Below are 27,242 nucleotides of genomic sequence, written 5' to 3'. Positions count from 1 at the left end.
TTTATTTATTTTTATCTCCAATGTCTAGATTTATTGGTGAAGAATCTACCTCCGCAGGTTCCAAATGTGTTTTAACGGAGAGCCCAACATGGATTATTGACCCCATAGATGGAACCTGCAACTTTGTACACAGGTATAAATTCATGGAGATTACTACTTAGGATTCCTACTCGTGTTTGTTGTGAGTACAGCACTTCGCCATTTCTGGCAGTCCCCTAGGAGTGGGTGGAGGTGCATGTGCACCATTGTGACAGGGCTCTGCAGAGGGCCGTTCTCAAAATCAGTGGGGGTCTCAGAACTTGAATGTCCAGCAGTTGGGAAGTTTTGTGCTTGTTCCTATGGATAATAGCTTCTAACATAGCCGAAACGTCGCACTTTTTTTTCATCTTTAACTGGTGTGCTGCCTCCATTTTTTTTGTTTTCTACATTGAAGGTTTGGTATGTGTCTGGGGGGCATGGCACAAAGTAACATGTTTGCATATAATAATAATAATAATAATAATATTTATTTTATTTTTTTTCAACTGTTTGGAACTTATTGTAGGGTTCATACAAAGTTCTGTCACAAACAATGACTCCTATTTCCACAAAAAAATTTTTTATGCATTTTAATTTTGAACGCTTATTGCTTTAATTGTATTTGAAGATGGGTTTACAGCATTCAACTTGCAGCATTAAGTGACTGCCTAACAGTAAGTATTGGGCCTGACTGTAGTATCTTACAAGGTTCTTTTCTGTATTAGTCTTCAGGGCACACCACTCCCCTGCTTGCTGGTTGCAGTGCCTCCTGATGACTGACAGTTAAGACCAGCAGCATGGCAAACCCACTGCCCAGTACTGTTCATTCTGAAGAAAACATATATAGATAAACTAAGGTCCTAATAATTACACAACTTAAAAAGACCCTCCTACTATATACAAAACTTTTGTTAAATATAATCTTAAAAAGGGGGACTTATCCTCACTGTAACTATTAGAGAAGTTCCCCTTTTTAAGAATATATTTAATAAAAAAGAAAGACCCTCCTATATACAGAACTTAAGTTGCAGAACTGTGCATTCTCCCATGCTGGGAGCAGGGGCAACTTATCTCTGCAGCCTGGAATAAGCACAGAGAGACTGAAGCTGGCGAAATGCTGCAATCTGACCAGATTCAGAGCAGCACTTACAAGCTCTATAGCAAAGAGCTTGTTGTCAGCCCTGTACTCCCAGCCTCAGAGGCCGCAGTTAGATTGCCTAGGTTTCTGGCCACTATTGCAATGTGCAGTAAACTATAGAATTAAAATTCTTGAGAACAGTGGATTCCAAAGAGGAGGCACATTGCAAACTTGCTTGTTTTACAGACACTTTGTAATTTTACTTACCAAGATGACACAACCAACTTAAATTCTTTATAGGTCAATTAAAGTAATGGGTGAAATCCAAAAATGTTCACCTTTGCCTTTACTACTTTGCAAAATGCTAAATTTCATTTTGCTTTTTGGCTTGTATGAAGTATTGATTCCAACACTGAAATCATATTCTTTTCTTCCACAGGTTTCCACTGGTGGCTGTCAGCATTGGATTTGCTGTCAATCGAGAGGTATAAAAAGTGTACTGTAAGTTGGTAACCTGAGATTCCTAAAGGTATCTCATAGGGGAAGGGGAAGAGGTTGTTTTCTTCCTAAATGACTGTAAAGGGTTATGACAATTATAAAAAGTAAATCCAACAATGTATTGAGTTTCTAAAGACACCAGGTATCTGGTATTTGTTCCTTTTGTTTTGGATTAGTCATATTGGGGTTGGTGCATACCAATAACTATAATACGTTTCCAAGAAATCCATGTTTTGGATGCTGATGGTTCTGCTCTGTTCTCATGTTCGTTTGGGCATTCTATTTGTTTCATTTTAGGAATAAGCAAACTGAACAAGAGATCTGTTGCATCAGTTGTGGAAACAAACATGGGGCCCCATTGATTACTACAGGATCCCTATGGATTTATTTATTTTTTTAAAGGAAAAGTTTTGCATGTTCTAAATATGGACAACAAATGACCTCACCATAATCAATTGGGCCCCATGCTTCTCTTTGTGTAACTGATGATACAGATCACTTTTATTCTTTGGCTGTTCCAAAATTGGACCAAATGTCTGGGTTCACACAAATGTGATCAGAACCTTAGATGACTTGCAGAAGATTTTTGTACCAGTTGATGCAGGCGCCCTCAAAATATTGGTAGTGAATTTAATTTAGGAAAATTATATGTAGAATATTTTACATTTTGTGCTACTGCTTACATAAATGGAACATCCAAGCCAAGGGGTACAAAATGACAAATCCTTATACTATTATTAAATGGACGTAGATCAGCACTAGCACAAACAAGGTTATCATCTTGTGTTAACATGCCATGATTAACTCTTCTATAGGACCACAATCACATATCCTTTATAATTTTGATCCATCAAATAACACAATCCCAGTCAGGGACTTCAGGTGTTTCATATAATCTGTTGTATGCACTAAAGTGTGTTCTTCTCCACCTGCCGGTGTTACATATATATACAAGGTACAATGCATTCAAGGGAATCTACACAGTAGGATCAACACTGCTAAGCCATCTATATGGGTACGCGATCATAGATAGTTGAATAAAATAATACCTAGAGATCTGCGATCCGATTTCTTATTCCAGAAAAATCCAGAGTTTTCCTCTGGCGGTGGAACCACTGGCCGCTACGCTTCGACAGTCTGATGAGATGACGGGGTTTAAATATGGGGTGATTGAAGAAAGGGTGGCGTTGTATGCGGATGATATTTTGTTGTTTCTGGCTGACCCGGTTGCATCCTTGGAGGGAGCCATTGGGATTATTGAACGATTCGGATCAGTGTCGGGACTTAGGATAAATTGGAGTAAGTCTATCTTGTTTAAGGTGGACGATGTGGATGGGGAGCCATTGGAGGACGGGCGACTGGAGGTGACGAGTAAATTTAAGTACCTGGGAATATGGGTATCTATGCCGGTCACTGACTATATACATGAGAATCTGACTCCAATCTTGGGTGCCCTCAAGGCAAAAGCGGATGCATGGCTTAAGCTACATTTGTCTGTGGTAGGCAGGGTGAATCTTATCAAAATGATTCTGATGCCGAAAATATTGTATATTCTTCACAATGCGCCGGTTTGGATACCACGTGGGAAATTTAGACAGATCAACTCTCTGTTTAGGAATCTGATTTGGGGGAGGCAGCATCCGCGTATCAAACTGGAGACACTTCAGCGACCCAAGGATGATGGGGGTCTGGCATTGCCTAACCCTGAGTTGTACTTTCTTGCAGCCCAGAGTCAGCATTTAAGGGGCTGGGCGCATGAAGGGTCATCTGGGGCAGTACAGCGGTTGATGGAGGTGGTGACAAAAAGAAGGCCAGTGGTGCAATGTTTGGAGGATGGATCCTTGGAGAGTTTGGGGAAGCTATATCCGACTTTGCTGTTGATACGCAAGCTGTGGAGTAGATTGAGGCACATACGTGGGATCACGGACTTGACTAGATACTCGCCGCTATGGCATAATAACAATCTGAAAGAATTTGAGGCATTGGGGGTACTGATAGAGTGGTTGGGCAAAGGGATTCAGTATGTGTATCAAATAATTGAACAAGGTGAACTGAAATCATTTTCCCAATTGCAGGCGGAATTTGGTCTTGGGTCTGCAGGGGAGTATCAATATTTGCGGATGAGGCATGCCTTTGGAGCTCAGAGTAGGAACGGAGGTATTAGGATTCAAAGGGATATAGTACTGGAGTATGTGTGTAATGATGGGACGACTGGAGGAGTCATATCCACTCTGTACAGGGATCTGTTGCACACTTTTCTATTGGGGTTTCCAATAATGGCAAGAGCTAAATGGGAAAGGGATTTGGGCCCAATAGATAACGAGACTTGGGAGTCGGTGTTGGAATGGATCCCAAGACTGTCGCTGAGTGAACCGTATAGACTGTCACAGCTCTATGTGATACACAGAGTTTATAGGTCTCCGATGGTGCTATATAAGGCAGGATTGCGTAATGACTCTGAATGTCCGAGGTGTAAGTCTACGGATGCAGACATTTTCCATATGATATGGACATGTCCGAGGTTGGCTGCCTTCTGGGTGGTAGTTTTGAGTCGTATGGAAGGTGCGTATGGATGCACGGTGCCAAGGGATCCAGTTGTCTGTTTGTTGGGATGCGTGGATGAGATTGGAGTGGATAAACACCTAAAGATAGCTATAGCCAGATTGTTGTATATGGCTAGGAAGGTGATAGCTAGAAACTGGATTAGGGAAGAGCCGCCGTCAAGAGGAGAGTTCCTCCAGTATGTGAAACAGGGCCTGACACTGGAAAAGGGGATTTATAAGAAGAAAGGGAAAACTGAAACGTTCAATAAAATGTGGTCTCCATGGATTGCTATGGGATAGTAATGTGAAGTGTGGCTTATACGAGTGGTTGAGGGATTAGATACTCTATTGTTTTAATGATGGTAGTAATTAACAAGATGAGCTGCTTTGTGGGGGTGGGGGGCTTTGGGATCGAAGGGGGCTGTTTGAAGGGGGAGGGGGGGGAAATACTCTATATTGAAAATGTAAATGTAACATGTTAATTGCCTTGTTATTCTTAATAAAAATTTATTTGAATAAAAAAAAAAAAAAAAAAAAATCCAGAGTTTTCTTAATATATAAATTAGCTATTAAGATCTGTGGGCCGGACACTGATCTGCATGAGAATCTGCCTCCAGAGATTATTTTAAATGAAAGGGAGAGTTAGGCTAGGTTCCCATTGCGTTAATGCGACCGCGCTAACGGACAGCGTTGCACGGCGAAATTAATACCGTGCAACGCGTCCATTAGCGCGCCCATAGGCAGCAATGGGAACGCGCATCGCTAACGCGTGCCATTTTCGGCATGCGCTAGCGATGTGCCGGTGTCTTGTGACGCGCCTCGGACGCTGCTTGCAGCGTCCGAGGCGCGCCCGAGGTCCGTTCCCCGCTCTCGCAGATCGGGGATCTGCGCTAGCGGGGACGTTAAACGCGACCCCGAAAAAGACATTGCGTTAGCGCAATCCGCTAGCGCTTAGCGCTAAACGGATTGCCCTAACGCAATCTGAACCTAGCCTTACCAGTGTGAGATGAGCAGACTGTCATCCAGAACATCTCACACTGGTAACTCTCGCTTATATTTAAAATAATCCCTGGAGGCAGATTTCCTGGGAGATCAGTGTCCGGCCCATAGATCTTAACAGCTCATTTACATATTAAGAAAAATGTTGTTGTTTTTTTTTTTTTTCCTGGAATAAGACATGACAGATATCAAGGTACCATTTTTTTTTCAACTTCCTATGACCTGCATACCCATATAGATGGCTTAGGAAAATTGATCCTACTGACAGATTCCCTTTCAGATTTGTGTCCCATGGCACAGCTGCTGAAGGCCTCACCCATGTTTGGGCACTGTGAGGATAACTTTCCCAGGAAAATCTGTGTTGCTGGAATTTTGTGTACTCCTTTCCCCTGCAGGTGGGCATAGTCTTTGGATTCATGTGACTTTATGTACATTTGGTGACTAGTATGCTACTATGTTGCTTGAATTTTGTAGTTATTCTATTATTAATCTTTATGCATCGCAGCAAAGAAAACAAATACCAGCTTCTTCTGCATGTTACATAGTCTGCACTACATCAAAAAAGCCCAGAAAGACTAAAGTCACTTAGTAAATGTCCAAAATGGTGAAATTGCTTTGTAATTCTAGAAGTTTATGTATAATTTTGGCAGGCCGTTCCCGAAACGGGTGTAACAGTTTTGTTTTTTTCTTCCAGCTTGAATTTGGTGTAATATACCATTGTATCGATGAAAAATTATATACAGCGAGAAAAGGGCAAGGGGCATTCTGCAATCAAGAAAGGCTTCATGTTACAAAAGAAACGGGTCAGTTTAAGACATTTTCAAGGCCATCCACTGTGTCAAATAGACAGATGCCAAGAGGTGCTCAGGAGGTTAGAGGTTTCATATATGGTAGGAGGGAAGACAAAATTGCATTATATGCTGACGATATTTTGTTGTTCCTGGAGGATTCTGAAAGGTCCCTGTGCAATGCGGTTGCTTTGATTGAGGAGTTTGGTTGGTTTTCGGGTCTCACAATAAACTGGGATAAGTCTTGTATGTTGTTGATTGAGGGGGACAGTATGGGCAGTGGAGAGAGGGCGATAACCACGAAATTAAAGATTGTTCAAAAATTCAAATATTTGGGTATTCAGATTGCTCTTCCTCTAGCTACCTTTGAGGAACTGAATTTAAGTCCGTTAATGCAGAAAATTCGTACCAAGATTGCGGCATGGAACAAATTACATTTATCGGTGGTTGGTAGGGTGAACCTCTTAAAGATGATTGTAATGCCACAGTTGTTGTACGTGCTACATAACTCTCCCATTTGGATTACACAGTGCAGATTCCGTAAGATTAGGTCTTTGTTTGGGGAATTAATATGGGGAGGAAAGAGTCCTAGGTTTAAACAGGAGATACTTCAGAGGGCCAAAAAAAAAAAAAAAATAGACCGATGCCATGAGAAAAAGAAAAATTGACTTGTTTGAAAGAACATGGGGTCTGATTAAGACTGGCGTTTTCTACTCCAGTCTTAATGAATTTGGTGCATTTTAGTCCAGCAGTTCCTTCATGAAGATGTGTCTGTCTCTTGAAGAATTAGGCACATCTTAAAACTGCCATGCACCTTTCCTAGAAATGTTACTTCGCCAGGTGAATGACATACATGTCATGGGTAAATGATTAATTTACCATGTGGACTTCACTACACCTTGTCCCACCTGAGCTCTGCCCATTTTTGTGGAGCTGTCTTGTACTGGTGTAAAGATTGTGACATATAAAAATGTTTCACACCAGAATTCTGGTGACTGTCTGGTGTCGTGTACTAATAGCAGCATACCCCAGGAAGGCTCTGTGCAACTGGAGCATTACATTACTGATGGCCCACCCTGCGACTTGGTGGTGAAATTGATGTGACGATCAAGACTACCCTCGGCAGAGAGCAACATGCTAACCTCAAGGACCAGGACCATAGGACAATGCAAATTTAGGCAATATGTTCTGCTTTTATTTCTCAAAATAATAACACATGTACTATGAAATGGTTTGGTTGAAAGTTTTCTTTTTCGTAAGTAACTTTTTTAGACCATTTTAACACATTTGAAAGATGCAGTTTAAACCCCCCGTCCTTCTGAATAAGCAATTGTGGTTTTACCATGTTTTTTTCTCATGTGATTTTGGTGCCAATTTGACGCGGTGTTTCTTTTTTTTTTTTGTGAAGAATCGCTTGGATTCTGCATTACGATTCTATATCATCACAAGGTCCCTGGCAGCCCAGCTCCACCTCCTCATCAACTCCTGACCAAGCTGCTCTGTTCTACCCCCCCTACCAGGGACTTTGCAGTGATGTAGAATTGTAGTTCTAATGGTGAATTATGCAGGGAAAAGAGACTTCCTGTTTCTGCATAGAGCTTAGAAGGATTCAGCCAGTCTGTTTTAATCATGTGATTTCATAGACCTAATGGAAAAGAGAAGCATTAACTGGGCAGAGGAGCAAAGTTAGCAATTGTAAATACACAGTTATATAATATGATGACTGCAATATATCAAGAGAATAGAAAAAAAAAAACTTTGGAAGTGGTTCTTTAAGGAAAATTTTTCACAATTTTTTTTTTTTTCATTTTAAAGTAGGTATTTTGGAATAAAGTTTCTGAAGAGCTGTATAAGACATGATTTTCTAATATATTTTTTTTAACCCCTTCATGACCCAGCCTATTTTGACCTTAAAGACCTTGCCGTGTTTTGCAATTCTGACCAGTGTCCCTTTATGAGGTAATAACTCAGGAACGCTTCAACGGATCCTAGCGGTTCTGAGATTGTTTTTTCGTGACATATTGGGCTTCATGTTAGTGGTAAATTTAGGTCAATAAATTCTGCGTTTATTTGTGATAAAAACGGAAATTTGGCGAAAATTTTGAAAATTTCACAATTTTCACATTTTTAATTTTTATTCTGTTAAACCAGAGAGTTATGTGACACAAAATAGTTAATAAATAACATTTCCCACATGTATACTTTACATCAGCACAATTTTGGAAACAAAATTTTTTTCTGCTAGGAAGTTATAAGGGTTAAAATTTGACCAGCGATTTCTCATTTTTACATCGAAATTTACAAAACCATTTTTTTTAGGGACCACCTCACATTTGAAGTCAGTTTGAGGGGTCTATATGGCTGAAAATACCCAAAAGTGACACCATTCTAAAAACTGCACCCCTCAAGGTACTCAAAACCACATTCAAGAAGTTAATTAACCCTTCAGGTGCTTCACAGCAGCAGAAGCAACATGGAAGGAAAAAATGAACATTTAACTTTAGTCACAAAAATTATCTTTTAGCAACAATTTTTTTATTTTCCCAATGGTAAAAGGAGAAACTGAACCACGAAAGTTGTTGTCCAATTTGTCCTGAGTACGCTGATGCCTCATTTGTAGGGGTAAACCACTGTTTGGGCGCAGGGCTTGGAAGGGAAGGAGCGCCATTTGACTTTTTGAATGAAAAATTGGCTCCACTCTTTAGCGGACACCATGTCACGTTTGGAGAGCCCCCGTGTGCCTAAACATTGGAGCTCCCCCACAAGTGACCCCATTTTGGAAACTAGACCCCCCAAGGAACTTATCTAGATGCATATTGAGCACTTTAAACCCCCAGGTGCTTCACAGAAGTTTATAACGCAGAGCCATGAAAATAAAAAATAATTTTTCTTTCCTCAAAAATGATTTTTTAGCCTGGAATTTCCTATTTTGCCAAGGGTAATAGGAGAAATTGGACCCCAAAAGTTGTTGTCCAGTTTCTCCTGAGTACGCTGATACCCCATATGTGGGAGTAAACCACTGTTTGGGCACATGCTGGGGCTCGGAAGTGAATTAGTGACGTTTTGAAATGCAGACTTTGATGGAATGCTCTGTGGGCGTCACGTTGCGTTTGCAGAGCCCCTGATGTGGCTTAACAGTAGAAACCCCCCACAAGTGACCCCATTTTGGAAACTAGACCCCGAAAGGAACTTATCTAGATGTGTGGTGACCACTTTGAACCCCCAAGTGCTTCACAGACGTTTACAACGCAGAGCCGTGAAAATAAAAAATCATTTTTCTTTCCTCAAAAATGATGTTTTAGCAAGCATTTTTTTATTTTCACAAGGGTAACAGGAGACATTGGACCCCAGTAATTGTTGCGCAGTTTATCCTGAGTATGCTGGTACCCCATATGTGGGGGTAAACCACTGTTTGGGCACACGTCGGGGCTCGGAATTGAGGGAGCACCATTTGACTTTTTAATACAAGATTGGCTGGAATCAATGGTGGCGCTATGTTGCGTTTGGAGACATCTAAACAGTGGAAACCCCTCAATTCTACCTCCAACACTAACCCCAACACATCCCTAACTCTAATCCCAACTGTAGCCATAACCCTAATCGCACCCCTAACCACAACCCTAATTCCAACCCTAACCCTAAGGCTATGTGCCCACGTTGCGGATTCGTGTGAGATTTTTCAGCATCATTTTTGAAAAATCCGCGGGTAAAAGGCACTGCGTTTTACCTGCGGATTTTCCGCGGATTTCCAGTGTTTTTTGTGCGGATTTCACCTGCGGATTCCTATTGAGGAACAGGTGTAAAACGCTGCGGAATCCGCACAAAGAATTGACATGCTGCGGAAAATACAACGCAGCGTTTCCGCGCGGTATTTTCCGCACCATGGGCACAGCGGATTTGGTTTTCCATAGGTTTACATGGTACTGTAAGCCTGATGGAACACTGCTGCGAATCCGCAGCGGCCAATCCGCTGTGGATCCGCAGCCAAATCCGCACCGTGTGCACATAGCCTAATTCTAAAGGTATGTGCACACGCTGCGGAAAACGATGCGGATCCGCAGCAGTTTCCCATGAGTTTACAGTTCAATGTAAACCTATGGGAAACAAAAATCGCTGTACACATGCTGCGGAAAAACTGCACGGAAACGCAGCGGTTTACATTCCGCAGCATGTCACTTCTTAGTGCGGATTCCGCAGCGGTTTTACAACTGCTCAAATAGAAAATCGCAGTTGTAAAACCGCAGTGAAATGCGCAGAAAAAACGCGGTAAATCCGCCATAAATCCGCAGCGGAAAAATCCGCAGAGGACCAGAATACGTGTGCACATACCGAAACCCTAGCCCTAACCCTAGCCCTAGCCCTAACCCTAGCCCTAACCCTATTCTAACATTAGTGGGGAAAAAAAAAATTATTTTTTTATTGTCCCTACCTATGGGGGTGACAAAGATGGGGGGGGGTCATTTATTATTTTTTTTATTTTGATCACTGTGATAGATTATATCTCGGTGATCAAAATGCACTTTGGAACGAATCTGCCGGCCGGCAGATTCGGCGGGCGCACTGCCCATGCGCCCGCCATTTTGGAAGATGGCGGCGCCCAGGGAGAAGACGGACGGACCCCGGCAGGATCGGTAAGTATGATGGGGTGGGGGGGGGTGGATCGGAGCGTGGGAGGGGTGGAACGGAGCACGGGGGGGGGGGGGGGGGGGGGGTGGAACGGAGTGCAGGGGGGGTGATTGGAGCACGGGGAGGGTGATTGAAGCACGGGGGGAGCGGAGCACAGGACGGAGGGGAGCCGGAGCAGTGTACCGGACAGATCGGAGGGCTGGGGGGGGGGGGGGCGATCGGTGGGGTGGGGGCACATTAGTGTTTCCAGCCATGGCCGATGATATTGCAGCATCGGCCATGGCTGGATTGTAATATTTCACCAGTTATAATAGGTGAAATATTACAAATCGCTCTGATTGGCAGTTTCACTTTTAACAGCCAATCAGAGCGATCGTAGCCACGGGGGGGGGTGAAGCCACCCCCCCTGGGCTAAACTACCACTCCCCCTGTCTCTGCAGATCGGGTGAAATGGGAGTTAACCCTTTCACCCGATCTGCAGGGACGCGATCTTTCCATGACGCCACATAGGCGTCATGGGTCGGATTGGCACCGACTTTCATGACGCCTACGTGGCGTCATGGGTCGGGAAGGGGTTAAATTCCTTTATTGCAGAAATACTGACTTCTAAACATTAGGGCGCCTGATATGTCAATTTCCCCTTTAACCAATGGGGAGATAACATATTCTTCTTTGTGAGCGTTTACTTTTTCCCTTATGACATTGCTGAATAAGGCTTTCTCCTACGCCTCATTGGGGGACACAAAACCATAGGTGTTATGCTGCTGCCACTGGGAGGACACTAAGTTAAAACATAAAGAATAGCTCCTCCCCTGCAGTATACACCCTCCTGCTGGCTCTAAGTGAACCAGTTCTTGCTTAGTGTCTGTAGGAGGCACTTGGATCTGCTTTCAGACCCCACCGTTTTTTTTTTTATTCTATTTTTTTTTCCCTTAACGAAGCAAATGGGGGTGACGGACCCTTTCTAGGTTCTGATCTCCCCCGAATCATCAACAGGCTAGTACGTGGAGCGTTCCTCCCATATCCTTTCCTGCAACGTTGGATGCCAGCCCTCTATAGCAGGCGACCACATGGAGTAGCTCTCCATCTACCTCTCCTGGAGCCAGGTGCATAGCCGGACATATTATGTATGGCGTCCGTGCAGCCCCCCACTGCATCATCACTGATATAGCGGATGACGCAAGGCGGCAGAAGCTCTCCACCCCCTCCCTGACTATGGCGACGGTGGATTGAGCACCGGCCCACCGCTTCTACCGTAAGCACACTGTGGGGGCCGAGACGCTGGGGAGGTACTGGTCCCTGGGGTATGGAAGGTCCGCACCTCTAGCAGGGCATAAAACCCGGGTCCGTGGGTGGTCCGCAGTGCGGCTTTTCTATGAAGGAGCATGGCTCAGGATGGCACTAATAGCGGTCGCGACGCCGCAACCTTTTAAAATTTAGTCCCTGGCTTTTCCCCTTCATACAGGCCGGAGTGCTTGGCCACGCCCACCGGCATTTACCGCCACCCATCTTTTCTAGGGCTTCTCGTTCTTTGAGAAGCGCTCTCACAGATCTCAGTGGCCATCTTGGGACACCCACAGCGCTGATCCTGCAGCGCTGCTCCAGCTCTCCTAAGCACAGCCTTCAGGACCATACATTGCGGAACTCCGCTTGAGACTCGACACATGACCTGGGTAAGCTGTAGATACATAGCTTAACCCTTCCCCTGCTAGTAAGCGCTCTCCTCAAGGCTACTATGTCTCAATCAAGGCCTCACAAAAAGTCTGGGAAAACCCACACTGTATTCTTCGCTGCATGTATCTCTTGTAAGGTCTCATTACCCCGGGGTCACATTACTGGATTGTGCACAGCTTGTGAACCAGTGACTGTTCAGGAACCACCTGTTACTGATACCGAACCTAGTGAGCCTGGTCCCCATGGGTGGGCTACCTCTTTCCCGGTCTATGGCATCCCTAGCAAAAGCGTTAGAATCGTTCCGAGACCCCTCCTCTAACCAGGGCACTCTTACGGATGACGCTTCCAATCCTCAAAACCCCTCGTACTGTAGGGGTCGTACATTTCCAAGGAGCTCTCGCTTTTCCAGGAAAAGGACTCATGCCATATCCCCAGACCATCACCGGATTTCGGGTTCTTAGAGCTCCATTTCTCGCTCCCCTTCCATTGGGGCTAGTAGAGAACCTGTTTCAGAGGACGATTCTGACACGTCCCTAGATCAGGAATTTAATCACGATCATGAGACTCTCGACTCGGTGAATAAGGCTTTGAAACTTGAGGAGGAACCTTTATCTAAAACGGATCATGCCGTGTCCTTTAAGAGGACCAAGCGAGCTCACAGAGTGTTCGCCACTCATCCCGAATTTAAGGAAATCGTTGAATCTCACAGGATCCGTCCCGATAAACGATTCACAGGGCAGAAGCCCATGGAATTAAGATATCCCTTTGCCCAGGATCTAAGAAAAGATTGGTCTCAATCTCCCCCGGTAGATCCTCCGGTATCACGCCTGGCTACTAAATTATTTTATCCTCTTCGGATGGCGCCTCTATTAAAAACCCAACCGATCGTCAGATCGACAATATGGCGCTTTCAGCCTTTGAAGCCTCAGCAGCCGCACTCTTCCCATTTTTTGCCGCTATGTGGGTGGCTAAGGCTATGACCCACTGGGCTGAGGTCTTGTCTACAACAGTGCTGGATATCGATCTTCCCCCTGAGATAGCAGACCTCGCTACTCAGATAGCCAGAGCTGGAGATTTTGTAGTTACTGCATCCCTGGACGCTGCTAACTCTGCTTCGCAAGCAGCAGCGAACGCCATCACCATCCGGAGGTCCTTATGGCTCAGGGATTGGCGTGCGGATTCGGCTTCCAAAAAGTAATTGACTTCTCTTCCATATCAGAGCGGTCACCTTTTTGGCGAAAAGCTCGACCAATTAATTACCGACGCCACTGGAGGGAAGAGTAAATTTCTTCCACAACAGAGACCCTTTTGGCCCTTTCAGAACCAGCAGCAGCAGCAGGCTCTGTCCCGATATTTTTTTTTTTTTTCTCGCTTTACCTCAAATTGGTCCTCTACTTCCACATCTTCCGGACCTGGCCGGGCACAACGTAGGGACAGAGGTCCTCAGACCTCTTACAAACCTTCCCCTTCTTGGAAAGGCAGGCCTAGGCAGACAGGGTCCAGACCGGGCAGGTCTCCCACACAATGACTCCCTGCAGTATCCGGAGGACACCCTCAAAGTAGGCGGCCGTCTGTTTTCCTTCATCGACGCGTGGCTCTCGGTTGTTCATGACGAATGGGTCCGCGACCTAGTGTCCTCCGGATACAAGATAGAATTCTCCTCTCTTCCACCAAATCGCTTTTTCCTGTCTTCTCCTCCCAGGGCAAAGGCATCAGAGTTCTTCCAGGCCATAAGCTCTCTAAAAGAAGATTGGGTTATTATCCCGGTTCCTCAAAACGAAAGGTTTCAAGGTTTTTATTCAAACCTGTTCATTGTTCCAAAGAAGGACGCTACAGTACGGCCCATACTGGACCTAAAACTGCTGTACAAGTTTGTCAGGGTGCGACTGTTCCGGGTGGAATCGCTTTATTCTGTCATTGCCTCCATGGAGAAAGGCGAGTTCCTGGCGTCTATAGACATCCAGGACGCGTACCTCCACATTCCTATTTTACCTTCTCACCAAAGGTTTCTTCGCTTTGCAGTTCAGGAAGATCACTTTCAATTTGCTGCTCTGCCCTTCGGCCTCGCCACCGCTCCTAGGGTGTTCACCAAGGTCATGGCGGCCGCCGTGGCCATCCTTCACACCCGAGGTGTGGTAGTGTTTAAAGTATCTAGACAATATCCTCATCAAAGGCCCCTCTTTCCGCACCTGCAAGGAGGCCGTGACCATCACAATAGATACTCTTTCTCTCCTGGGTTGGAAGATAAAGTTCCAAAAATCTTCCCCCAGTACCGGCTCAGCGAATTTCCTTTCTAGGAATGATACTGCACTCGTCCCAGGGGTTGGTACTTCTTCCCCCGGAAAAGATCTCAGTCTTACAGTGGGAGGCTCAGAAGCTCTCCCAACCTTGAACTCACTCTCTACGTTTCAGTATGCGAGTCCTCGGCAGGATGGTAGCAGCTATGGAGGCGGTCCCATTCGCTCAACTACACCTCCTCTCCTTACATCATGCTCTCCTTGCTATGTGGGACAGGAACCCTTCCTCTCTCGATCGTCGTTTCCTCCTTCCCCAGCGAGTCAGTCTCTCAGGTGGTGGACTTTGAAGTCCTCCCTGAATCAAGGGAAGTCTTTTCTCCCAGTACATTGGCTAGTTGTGACAACAGATGCCAGTCTTCTGGGCTGGGGAGCAGTGTTACCAGCGACCCTGAGCAGCGTGATGGTGTCTCTTCAGGAAGCACGCTTGCCCATCAACATCTTGGAAATACGGGCAATCAGGTTGGCTCTCTTCCAATTCCATCCCTTCCTGGCAGGTTGTCCCATCAGGATTCAGTCCGACAATGCCACGGCAGTGGCATACATCAACCGGCAGGGGGGAACACGCAGCAAGGCAGCCATGACTGAGGTAGGCCACATTCTCCGTTGGGCCGAGGAAAACCAGCGGTTCACATCCCGGGAGTGGAAAATTGGGAGGCAGACTTCCTCAGCCGTCAAGATCTCGACTCCGGAGAGTGGTCTCTCCATCCGGAGATCTTCCACCAGATCTGCTGTCGTTGGGGAACCCCGGACGTGGATCTGATGGCCTCACGGCTAAATTCCAAGGTTCCCAACTTCATAGCTCGGTCCCACGATCCGACAGCCATCGGGGCAGATGCACTCGTTCACTCGTGGCATCAGTTCCAGCTTCCGTACATATTTCCCCCGCTTCCTTTACTGCCGAGAGTCATCAAGAAGATCAGAGCGGAGGGGATGCCACTAATCCTGATCGCGCAGACCTGTTGTCCCAGGGCCCCATTTACCACCAGAACTCCGAGGCCTTTGAGTCCTGGGTGCTAACACAGGCAGGCTTCTCTCAGAAAGTCACTTCTACCATGATCAGTGCTAGAAAGCCTACGTCTATGCGTATATATCATCGCATTTGGAAGACCTTCTTCTCATGGTGCAAGGACCGAGGATGCTCTACCCTTGAATTTTCCATTCCTTCCATCCTCGAATTCCTTCAGCCGGGTTTGGACTTGGGTCTCTCCCTTAGTTCTCTCAAAGAGCAGATTTCAGCCTTGTCAGTCCTGTTCCAACATAGAATTGCCAACAGATTACAGGTGACGACGTTCATTCAGGGAGTCTCCCATGTGGTGCCGCCCTATAAGATGCCGTTGGAACCATGGGACCTTAATTTGGTCCTTGGAGTCTTGCAGAAGGCCCCTTTTGAACCTCTGCAGGACGTTCCCCTGTCTTTTCTGTCATGGAAAGTTGCCTTCCTGGTTGCGGTCACGTCCATCCGACGAGTCTCAGAGCTGGCGGCTTTGTCTTGTCAATTTCCTTTCCTCATTTTTCATCAGGATAAGGTGTTTTTGAGAACATCCCCGTCTTTTCTACCGAAAGTTGTCTCATCTTTCCATCTCAATGAGGAAATTATCTTGCCTTCACTTTGCCCGGCACCAGTACATCGCACCGAGAAGGCTCTTCACACACTGGACTTGGTGAGAGCTCTTAGGAGATACATCACGAGGACGGCAACTTTCCGCAGGTCAGATGCCCTGTTTGTGCTCCTGGAAGGGCTAAGGAAAGGTCTAGCTGCTTCCAAAGCTACGATAGCCAAGTGGATTCGTTCAGCTATCCAGGAGTCCTATGGAGTCAGAGGTCACTCCGTCCCAGCAGAGATTAAGGCTCATTCTCCTCGGTCAGTGGGTGCGTCTTGGGCCATCTGGCAGCACAAGTCTGCAGAGCTACGACTTGGTCCAGCCTGTATACGCTTACGAAACATTACCATGTCCATTCTCAGGCCTCGGCAGATGCGTCCGTCGGCAGACGAATTTTGCAGGTGGCAGTGCCGCATCTGTAACTTGTGGGTACAAGGAGCAATTGCAGTGGCTTGTTTCCCACCCAGGGACTGCTGTAGGATGTCCCATGGTCCCGTGTCCCCCAATGAGGCGGTATATGACAGCTGACACCCCGCAGCAATACCCATGATCGTGGGCATTTAACCCCTCTGATGCCGCTGTCAGTAGTGACAGCGACATAGAGGGGCATCACGCAGGGACGGGAGTTCCCTGCGCTCTCCCACCGGAACAACGCGGTGCGATCGCGGTGTTCCGGAAGGAGTCCCCGGATCCAAGATGGCCGCGGGGCTCCTTCCTGGTCCTGAAGTGAGGTGGCTAGCCGGCGCCTGCTTTGAGCATGCCGCCTGCTCTGCCTGTCAGATCGCTGATCTGACACAGTGCTTTGCACTGTGTCAGATCAGCGATCTGATCTAATATAGTGATGTCCCACCCTGGGACAATATTAGAAAGTAAAAAAAAAAAAAAATAGAATGTACAAAAAAAATATCCCCAAATAAAGAAAAAAAAATATTTCCCAATAAATCCATTTATTTATGTAAATAAAAAAACAATAAAAGTACACATATTTGGTATCGCCACGTCCGTAACGACCCGCTCTATAAAACTATCCCACTAGTTAACCCCTTCAGTGAACACTGCAAAAAAAAAGGCAAAATACAGCGCTTTATTATCATACCAGCGAACAAAAAGTGGAATAACACGCGATCAAAAAGACGGATATAAATAAACATGGTACTGCTGAAAACGCTGTCTTGTCCCGCAAAAAAAGCCGCCAAACAGCATCATAAGCAGAAAAAAAAAAAGTTATAGCTCTCAGGATAAAGCGATGCAAAAACAATTTACCGTATATACTCGAGTATAAGCCGAGATTTTCAGCCCAAATTTTTGGGCTGAATGTGCCCCTCTCGGCTTATACTCGAGTCACGGTGGGTGGCAGGGTCGACGGGTGAGGGGGAGAGGGCGCTGAGGCATACTTACCTAGTCCCGGCGATCCTGGCGCTCCCCCTGCCGTCCCACGGTCTTCAGGTGCTGCAGCTCTTCCCCTCTTCAGCGGTCACGTGGGACCGCTCATTAGAAAAATGAATATGGACTCCACTCCCATAGGGGTGGAGCCGCATATTAATTTCTCTAATCAGCGGTAAAGGTGACCGCTGATAGAGGAAGAGGCTGCGGCACCGAAGACCAGCTGTCCGAGGGAAGGAGCGGGACGCTGGGAGCAGGTAAGTATCACATATTCACCTATCCCCGTTCCACACGCCGGGCGTCGCTCCATCTTCCCAGTGACGCTCCATCTTCCCGAAGTCTCTCCACTCTGACTGTTCAGATCAGAGGGCACGATGACGCATATAGTGTGCGCGCCGCCCTCTGCCTGATCAGTCAGTGCGGAGAGACGCTGGGGAGCTGCAAGCAAGAAAGGTGAGTATGGCTTTTTTTTTATTTTTTATTGTAGCAGCAGCAGCAATGGCAGAGCTTTCTATGGTACATCTATGGGGCAATAATGAACGGTGCAGAGCACTATATGGCACAGCTATGGGGCCATAATGAACTGTGCAGAGCATTATTGCCCCATAGCTGTGCCATATAGTGAACGGTGCAGAGCACTATATGGCACAGCTATGGGACAAGAATGAACGGTGCAGAGCACTATATGGCACAGCTATGGGGCAATAATGAACGGTGCAGAGCACTATATGGCACAGCTATGGGACAAAAATGAACGGTGCAGGGCACTATATGGCACAGCTATGGGGCAATAAAGAACGGTGCAGAGCACTATATGGCACAGCTATGGGGCAATAAAGAACGGTGCAGAGCACTATATGGCACAGCTATGGGGCAATAATGAACAGTGCAGAGCACTATATGGCACAGCTATGGGGCAATAATGAACGGTGCAGAGCATTGTATATGGGGCACAGCTTTATATAGAGCATCTATGGGGCAATAATGAACTGTATGGAGCATTATATGGGGCATATTTTAATATGGAGCATCTAATGGGGCCCATCAACTTTATGGAGCATTATATGGGGCTCCTGATTCAATATGGATATTCAAAAACACTTAACCTACTGATGTCTCAATTAATTTTACTTTTATTGGTATCTATTTTTATTTTTGAAATTTACCGGTAGCTGCTGCATTTTCCACCCTAGGCTTATACTAGAGTCATTAAATTTTCCCAGTTTTTTGTGGCAAAATTAGGGGGGTCGGCTTATACTCGAGTATATACGGTATTATATAAAATAGTTTTTATTGTGTAAAAGCGCCAAAACCTAAAAAAATTATATAAATCAGGTATCGCTGTAATCATACTGACCTGAAGAATAAAGCTGCTTTATCAATTTTACCAAATGCGGAATGGTACAGTCATGGCCAAAAGTATTGACACCCCTGCAATTCTGTCAGATAATACTCATTTTCTTCCTGAAAATGATTGCAAACACAAATTATTTGGTATTATCTTCAGTAACTTTGTCTTAAATGAAAAAAACACAAAAAGAATTGTCCCAAAGCCAAATTGGATATAATTCCACACCAAACATAAAAAAGGGAGTGGACAAAAGTATTGGCACTGTTCGAAAAATCATGTGATGCTTCTCTAATTTGTGTAATTAACAGCACCTGTAACTTACCTGTGGCACCTAACAGGTGTTGGCAATAACTAAATCACACTTGCAGCCAGTTGACATGGATTAAAGTTGACTCAACCTCTGTCCTGTGTCCTTGTGTGTACCACATTGAGCATGGAGAAAAGAAAGAAGATCAAAGAACTGTCTGAGGACTTGAGAAACCAAATTGTGAGGAAGCATGAGCAATCTCGAGGCTACAAGTCCATCTCCAAAGACCTGAATGTTCCTGTGTCTACCGTGCACGGTGTCATCAAGAAGTTTAAAGCCCATGGCACTGTGGCTAACCTCCCTAGATGTGGACGGAAAAGAAAAATTGACAAGAGATTTCAACGCAAGATTGTGCGGATGTTGGATAAAGAACCTCGACTAACATCCAAACAAGTTCAAGCTGCCCTGCAGTCTGAGGGTACAACAGTGTCAACCCGTACTATCCGTCGGCGTCTGAATGAAAAGGGACTGTATGGTAGGAGACCCAGGAAGACCCCACTTCTTACCCCGAGACATAGTCGGGCTGGAGTTTGCCAAAACGTACCTGAAAAAGCCTAAAACGTTTTGGAAGAATGTTCTCTGGTCAGATGAGACAAAAGTAGAGCTTTTTTGGGCAAAGGCATCAACATAGTTTACATGAGAAAAAGAGGCATTCAAAGAAAAGAACACGGTCCCTACAGTCAAACATGGCGGAGGTTCCCTGATGTTTTGGGGTTGCTTTGCTACCTCTGGAACTGGACTGCTTGACCGTGTGCATGGCATTATGAAGTCTGAAGACTACCAACAAATTTTGCAGAATAATGTAGGGCCCAGTGTGAGAAACTGGGTCTCCCTCAGAGGTCATGGGTCTTCCAGCAGGACAATGACCCAAAACACACTTCAAAAAGCACTAGAAAATGGTTTGAAAGAAAGCACTGGAGACTTCTAAGGTGGCCATCAATGACTCCAGACCTGAATCCCATAGAACACCTGTGGAGAGATCTAAAAATGGCAGTTTGGAGAAGGCACCCTTCAAATATCAGGGACCTGGAGCAGTTTGCCAAAGAAGAATGGTCTAAAATTCCTGCAGAGCATTGTAAGAAACTCATTGATGGTTACCGGAAGCGGTTGGTCGCAGTTATTTTGGCTAAAGCTTGTGCAATCAAGTATTAGGCTGAGGGTGCCAGTACTTTTGTCTGGCCCATTTTTTTGTTTTGTGTGAAATGATCAATGTTTTGCTTTTTGCTTCATTCTGTTTTTTTTTTTCATTTAAGACAATTTAAATGAAGATAATAATACCAAATAATTTGTGTTTGCAATCATTTTCAGGAAGAAAATGAGTATTATCTGACAGAATTGCAGGGGTGTCAATACTTTTGGCCATGACTGTATAAACGCCCCCCCTAAAAGAAATTCAGGAATTGCTGTTTTTTGTTCATTCTGCCTCCCAAAAATCGGAATAAAAAGCGATCAAAAAATGTCATGTGCCCAAAAATGGTACCAATAAAAACGTCAACTCATCCTGCAAAAAACAAGACCTCACATGACTCTGTGGGCCAAAATATGGATAAATTATAGTTCTCAAAATGTGGTGATGCAAAAACTATTTTTTGCAATAAAAAGCGTCTTTTAGTGTGTGACGGCTGCCAATCATAAAAATCCGCCAAATAAACGCTATAAAAGTAAATCAAACCCCCCTTCATCACCCCCTTAGTTAGGGAAAAATAATAAAATTTTAAAAAATGTATTTATTTCCATTTTCCTGCTAGGGTTAAGGTTGGGGTTAGGGTTTGGATTACATTTACGGTTGGGATTAGGGTTAGGGGTGTTAGGGTTATGGTTGGGGTTAGGGGTGTGTTTGGGTTAAGGTTTCAGGTAGAATTGGGGGGTTTCCACTGTTTCGGCACATCAAGGGCTCCACAAACGCGACATGGCGTCTGATCTCAATTCCAGCCAATTCTGCGTTGAAAAAGTAAAACAGTGCTCCTTCCCTTCCGAGCTCTCCCGTGCGTCCAAGCAGGGGTTGACCCCCACATATAGAGTATCCACGTACTCGGGACAAATTGGACAACAAATTTTGGTGTCTATTTTCTCCTGTTACCCTTAGGAAAATACAAAACCGGGGGCTAAAAAATAATTTTTGTGGAAAAAGATTTTTTATTTTCACAGCTCTGCGTTATAAACTGTAGTTAAACACTTGGGGGTTCAAAGTTCTCACAGCACTTCTAGACAAGTTCCTTGGGGGTCTAGTTTCCAATATGGGGTCACTTGTGGGGGTTTCTACTGTTTAGGTACATCAGGGGCTCTGCAAATGCAACGTGTGACGCCTGCAGACCTATCCATCTAAGTCTGCATTCCAAACGGCGCTCCTTCCCTTCCGAGCTCTGCCGTGCGCCCAAACAGTGGTTCCCCCCCACATATGGGGTATTGGCGTACTCAGCAGAAATTGGACAACAACTTTAGCAGTCCAAATTCTCCTGTTACCCTTGGGGGAAAAAAAAATTGCGGGCTAAAAGATCATTTTGTGGAAAGAAAAAATTATTTTTTTAATTTTCACGGCTCTACTTTCTAAATTTTAGTGAAACAATTGGGGGTTAAAAGTGCTCACCACACATCTAGATTAGTTCCTTAGGGGGTCTACTTTCCAAAATGGTGTCACTTGTGGGGGTTTCCACTGTTTAGGCACATCAGGGGCTCTCCAAACGCGACATGGTGTTCAATCTCAATTCCAGCCAATTTTGCTTTGAAAAGTCAAATGGCGCCCCTTCCGAGCTCTGCCATGTGCCCAAACAATGGTTTACCCCCACATATGGGGTATCGGCGTACTCAGGACAAATTGTACAACGACTTTTGTGGTCCAATTTCTCCTGTTGCCCTTGGTAAAATAAAACAAATTAGATCTGAAGTAAAAATTTTGTGAAAAAAAAAAAAGTTAAATGTTCAATTTTTTTTAAACATTCCAAAAATTCCTGTGAAGCACCTGAAGGGTTAATAAACTTTTTGAATGTGGTTTTGAGTACCTTGAGGGGTGCGGTTTTTAAAATTGTCACTTTTGGGCATTTTCTGTCATATAGACCCCTCAGTCACTTCAAGTGTGAGGTGGTCCCTAAAAAAAAAAAAAAAAAAAAGAGTGGTTTTGCAAATTTTGTTGTAAAAATGAGAGATCGCTGGTCAATTTTTAACCCTTATAACTTCCTAACAAATAAAATTGTTTCATTGTTTCCAGAAATGTGGTAATGTAAAGCAGACATGTGGGTAATTTATTAACTATTTTGTATGATATGACTCTCTAATTTTAAGGGCATAAAAACTAAAGGTTTAAAAATTGCAAAATTTTCGCCAAATTTCCATTTATTTTTTTTTCACAAATAAACGCAAGTCAAATCAAAGAAATTTTACCACTATCATAAAGTACAATATGTGACGAGAAAACAGTCTCAGAATCACCGGGATCCATTGAAGCGTTTGAGTTATGACCTCATAAAGTGACAGTGGTCAGAATTGAAAAATATGGCCTGGTCAGGAAGTTTAAAACAGGCTTCGGGGTGAAGGGTTTAAATCAAAATTTCAGTTTGCTTTATTTTCTTTAGAAAAAGATTCTACAGGTTCACTTATTGCTATATTCCAGAAACACTGAAAACATTAACTCCAAGCTGTATTGTTCATGTGTGCCCATCAACTACGGCAAGGTGACATTTGGTGGTGGTAGGATAGGACCCATCAGAGAAATGTCACCTTGCAATGGTTGATGGGCGCACAGGAATTGGCCAATTTATGTGCTAAGAACCTCCCATATTTTTTTTTTTTTGTAAGCACATCTTACTGAGTAACAATACAGCTTGGAGTTAATATTTCCAGTGTTTCTGTATGTTTTGCCCCTGGTTTCTGCTTTTGTTTTCTTTTTATATATTGGTTATGTACATAGCTATTAGTTGATCTAGTGTATCCACTGCCCCTTTGGTGGAATTATAATCTAAGGCTATGTGCACACGTTGCAGATTTGGGTGCAGAATTTTCTGCACAAAATCTGCATCTCCTGGCAGAAAACACAGGTGCTGATTTGATGCGTTTTTCTTGTGGATTTTGTGCGTTTTTACTGCGGATTCAGTGCATATTTCATGCAAAAAGTAGTGTGTGTTGAAAAACAGTTTTTAAAAATAAGTTTAGGAATAGAAGGCTCCTTTAGCCGGCTTTGATGTTGATAACCCATCTACATGTAGGTCCTCGGTATCTGATCTGTAGGTGTCCAGCAACTCCAACTATCGTCTGCTGTCTGCTTCAGCTCAGCTGGATGTTATAGTGAATGGAGCCAGAAAAGTAGCATTCCCGAGAACTGCAGCTCGGCTAATAAACAATTTAATAGGAAATCTGTATATTAAGGCTGGACAGCTGCTTTAAATGATCTTTATTTTCTACAATTGTGTGACAAATTGTAATATGTAATATTGTGTTTTTACCATCATTCCACCAGGTATCAAGAACTCTTTAATTGTAACAGAAATTGGTCCTAAGCGTGATCCAGCAACTTTAAAATTGTTTTTGGGCAATATGGAGGGGTTTTTAAAATTTCAAGCCCATGGGTAAGTGGTGTATATCTCCTGAAATAAAGACTTGACTTGCAGTTGTCATAAATTGAGAATAAATTATTTTTACAAACAAATTATCAGTACATTATTATAATTTTCTCAGGACAAGGAAGTGTACTTAATGTGAAAATGACTGAATGATCCCTGCTTTTGTCTGCTATTTAATTGTATTTGAAGTTCAGCTCTATAAAATAAAATAACCGAATTAATAATGTGTCCGTTATTCTTTATTCACAGTGTTCGAGTGATTGGTAGTGCCACACTAGCCTTGTGTCACGTAGCATCAGGGGCAGCTGATGCCTATTACCAGTTTGGGCTGCACTGCTGGGACTTGGCAGCAGCCACTGTCATAATTCGGGAAGCTGGAGGCTTTGTGATAGATACATCAGGTAGGTGGTATACTTTTTTGTAAATCCATTTCTTTGCAATCAGAAATAGCTGTCTGAAATGCTTCAAATGAATGTTATTAATAATGTAATTACTCTTATTGTATGAATGCAAGGAGATAATGCTATTTCGAAACAAGTGTAATAAATCTGAACTATATGTCACTTTACTAAAGCAATGTGGACAGACGCTTAAAGGAGTTGCTGAGGTATATCTTTGCTATTACATAGTAGTCTGAGAAGTAAGACCTCCACTTATCCCTAGCAATCTTTTAGCTTTTCTTCACACAGCACTGACCCCAACCAACCAAGGTATGGCAAGGGCTGTGGAGTCGGTAAGCCATACCTCCAAATCAATTTCCATGACTCCGACTCCACCAAAATAAGCTCTGACTTCGACTTGACGACCCTGGGTATGGCAAAAAATACAAATTCAAGGTGCTGAAGATTGAAGAGCTGGATGTTCGCTAAAAAAACAAACCCTATCCTTTTATTTAGTGATACATTTCAATGAGTAAATCAGACAAATTCGGGAAAATCGTTCTGTCTCTGAATAGTCTGATGAAGGTTAACTACTCCCCAAAACACATGGAAAATCCAAAGAAACGAAAATATTTTACTACTTTGCTGTCTTTATTGAATCTTCCAAGTCTGACTCTGGACCTTGCACATGGGCAGTGGTGTCTGCAGCAGAATTCCCATTCCCTTCCCTTGGGTGGGATGTGTGAGATTATATTGCATATGGTAGAGGGTCCTTGATCCAAATGTATTACACAAGACACCATTCTTACTGTTAGGAGTGGAATTTTACAGTCACTGCAGACAGTGTCTGGGAACTGCTTGCCTAATAGTACTGCACCCTTATGTCTATAAGGAACGACAGGCCTGTAGCTGTAATATGCTGTTCTTACATAAGGCATCATATTAGACTGAAAGGTCCACTGGAAATCATATACAATGTAAATATTTTGGGGAAATGAATGCTATGTAAGAACCTCTCCCGATGACGCGCTGCCACTCTTGTTGGCTCAGTCAGGTATAGCATCTTAAATGTGAATGGGGCTGAGCTGCCGTACATGACATGCCATAGATTAGACTGTGCTTTTTATTTTTCTCTCAGAAAATGTTCCATGCATTTTTTTTTTTTCAAGATCTCTTTATTTTATAGCATTGTAAGCTTTTAATTAACTGAACGATACTCACCTTATCAACCCACTAAAGCTTTCTTGCGATCTTCGCCCAATGAACTCCAGTGATGACTTCTGCAGTCTCATGTCATATTGACAGGTCCTTGCTAGGACCTGAGAAGGGATGGGATGGGTAAGGAGATTGATTCCAAGGGGCTGTACAGCAGGGCTCTGGAGTCGGTAAGCCAAACCTCCAACTCCTCAATATCCATGACTCCGACTTCACCAAAATGGACTCTGACTCCACAAACCTGCTGTTCAGTACTATCCATCTGAGCAATAATTATCTATTTTGTCCAGTTACAGCCTGTGCCCTGGCCCATAGACTACAAAACTGTTTGCTGATTGAAATGTGTTTTTTTTTTTTTTTTCCTCTAGGTGGACCTCTGGACCTCATGTCTTGTCGTGTGGTGGCTGCTGGTACAATGGAGTTGGCACAAAGTGTAGCTAAGGAGTTGAAAACTATTGACTATGGAAGAGATGATGACTGAAAAGCTTTGTTGGCGTATTCCAAGACTGTGGGCATACACATACTGGCTTCCTTTGGCATACATGTACACTCAGCAGCACAGCATTGTGTAAATGAATTGTGTGTATTGTCTTGTGTATTTCCGAAATGGGTAGAGCATTGTAAGTATTAGGATCCACTTGGGCTTCAGTCGCTATTATTTTCAGTCCCTTTTGATTTTATTAACAGGGAAATTTTCTTTATTTTAAACTGTGCTGGTACATTGCCAGAATATAAAAGGATATTGTACATGTCGTATCATCATTTTAATGCAAAATGTTATGTGGAATATACAACTGAACTTAATTAAACTATATTTTTTCACAAACACGTCGTCCAGTCACTAACCTACTACATGTGAGAGCGATGAACATTAATGGTGTGTGTTCAGCATCACAGGCAGGAGTTAAATGACTGCTTGGGCCTGTTTATGCAAAATGCATTCCTTCCCTGCATATTGACCTCTGCACAGGGCACTGAGCATGTCTCCACCATAGTCCATGAACTGTTTCACTCTAATGGTTCTAATTCATGTGGCTGCTGTAAAATGTCTTTACACAAGCAGAGGCGCAGCTCAGGCAAGATAGCTGTCTGCATTATCAGATTATATCAGATTATTATCAGATTAAACATTGCATTTTGAAAATACAGACTGACTATACAGCTCTGGTTAAAATTAAGAAGTCACTGCAAAATTTTCAGTTTGTCTGATTTTTCTCTTCCTAGGTTTATTTTTGAGTAAAATTTAAATTGTTTTTATTCTATAAACTACTGACAACATGTCTCCGAAGTTCCAAGCAATAAATTTTGTATTTTATTTTCTGAAAATGAGAAATGGTCACAATAGCAAAAAATGCATTGCTTGCAGACCTCAAGTAATGGAAAAAAAAACATGGTCATAATCATTTAGAAACAACAATACTAATATTTTAACTCTGAAAGAGTTCAGAAATTTTTAATCACAGCTTTCATGTGTCTTGGCATGCTTTCCACCAGTCTTCAACACTGCTTTTGGGTGACCTTATGCCACTCCTGGTACAAAAATGTAAGCAGCTCTTCTTTGTTAGATGGCATGTGACTATTCATCCTCCTCTTGATTACATTCCAGAGGTTTTCAATGGGGTTCAGGTCTGGAGATTGGGCTGCCCATGACAGTGATTTGATGTGGTGGTCATTTAACCACACATTGATTGACCTATCTGTATGGCATGGCGCATTGTCCTGCTGGAAAAACCAGTCCTCAGAGTTGGGGAACATTGCCTGAGCAGAAGGAATCAACTGTTTTTCCAATATAACCTTGTATGCGGCTTGATTCATATGTCCTTCGCAAAGGTTAACCTGCCCAATTCCAGCCTTGCTAAAGCATCCCCAGATCAACACCTGGTCGTCTAATGGTTAGACGGAGACCCTGGAGAGGCGTGCAAGCCACAGTG

General features: G+C 43.9%; 1 protein-coding gene across 1 annotated transcript in view; it reads left to right on the top strand.

Annotated features, from left to right (window-relative positions):
* The window catches only part of IMPA2 (inositol monophosphatase 2), a 37,396-nt gene extending 11,259 nt beyond the window's left edge, over nt 1-26,137 (top strand). The window contains exons 3-8 of the mRNA XM_069731022.1: nt 29-133; nt 1,536-1,581; nt 5,831-5,939; nt 23,614-23,722; nt 23,966-24,117; nt 25,680-26,137. Of these exons, the coding sequence (XP_069587123.1) occupies nt 29-133; nt 1,536-1,581; nt 5,831-5,939; nt 23,614-23,722; nt 23,966-24,117; nt 25,680-25,792 (634 nt within the window). The 3' untranslated portion in view covers nt 25,793-26,137. The remainder of the gene's footprint in view (nt 1-28; nt 134-1,535; nt 1,582-5,830; nt 5,940-23,613; nt 23,723-23,965; nt 24,118-25,679) is intronic.
* The last annotated feature ends 1,105 nt before the right edge of the window (nt 26,138-27,242 follow it).

Source organism: Ranitomeya imitator, chromosome 6 (assembly GCF_032444005.1).
Source record: "Ranitomeya imitator isolate aRanImi1 chromosome 6, aRanImi1.pri, whole genome shotgun sequence".
Taxonomy (NCBI): domain Eukaryota; kingdom Metazoa; phylum Chordata; class Amphibia; order Anura; family Dendrobatidae; genus Ranitomeya; species Ranitomeya imitator.
This window is presented reverse-complemented; position numbering and strand designations above follow the sequence as displayed.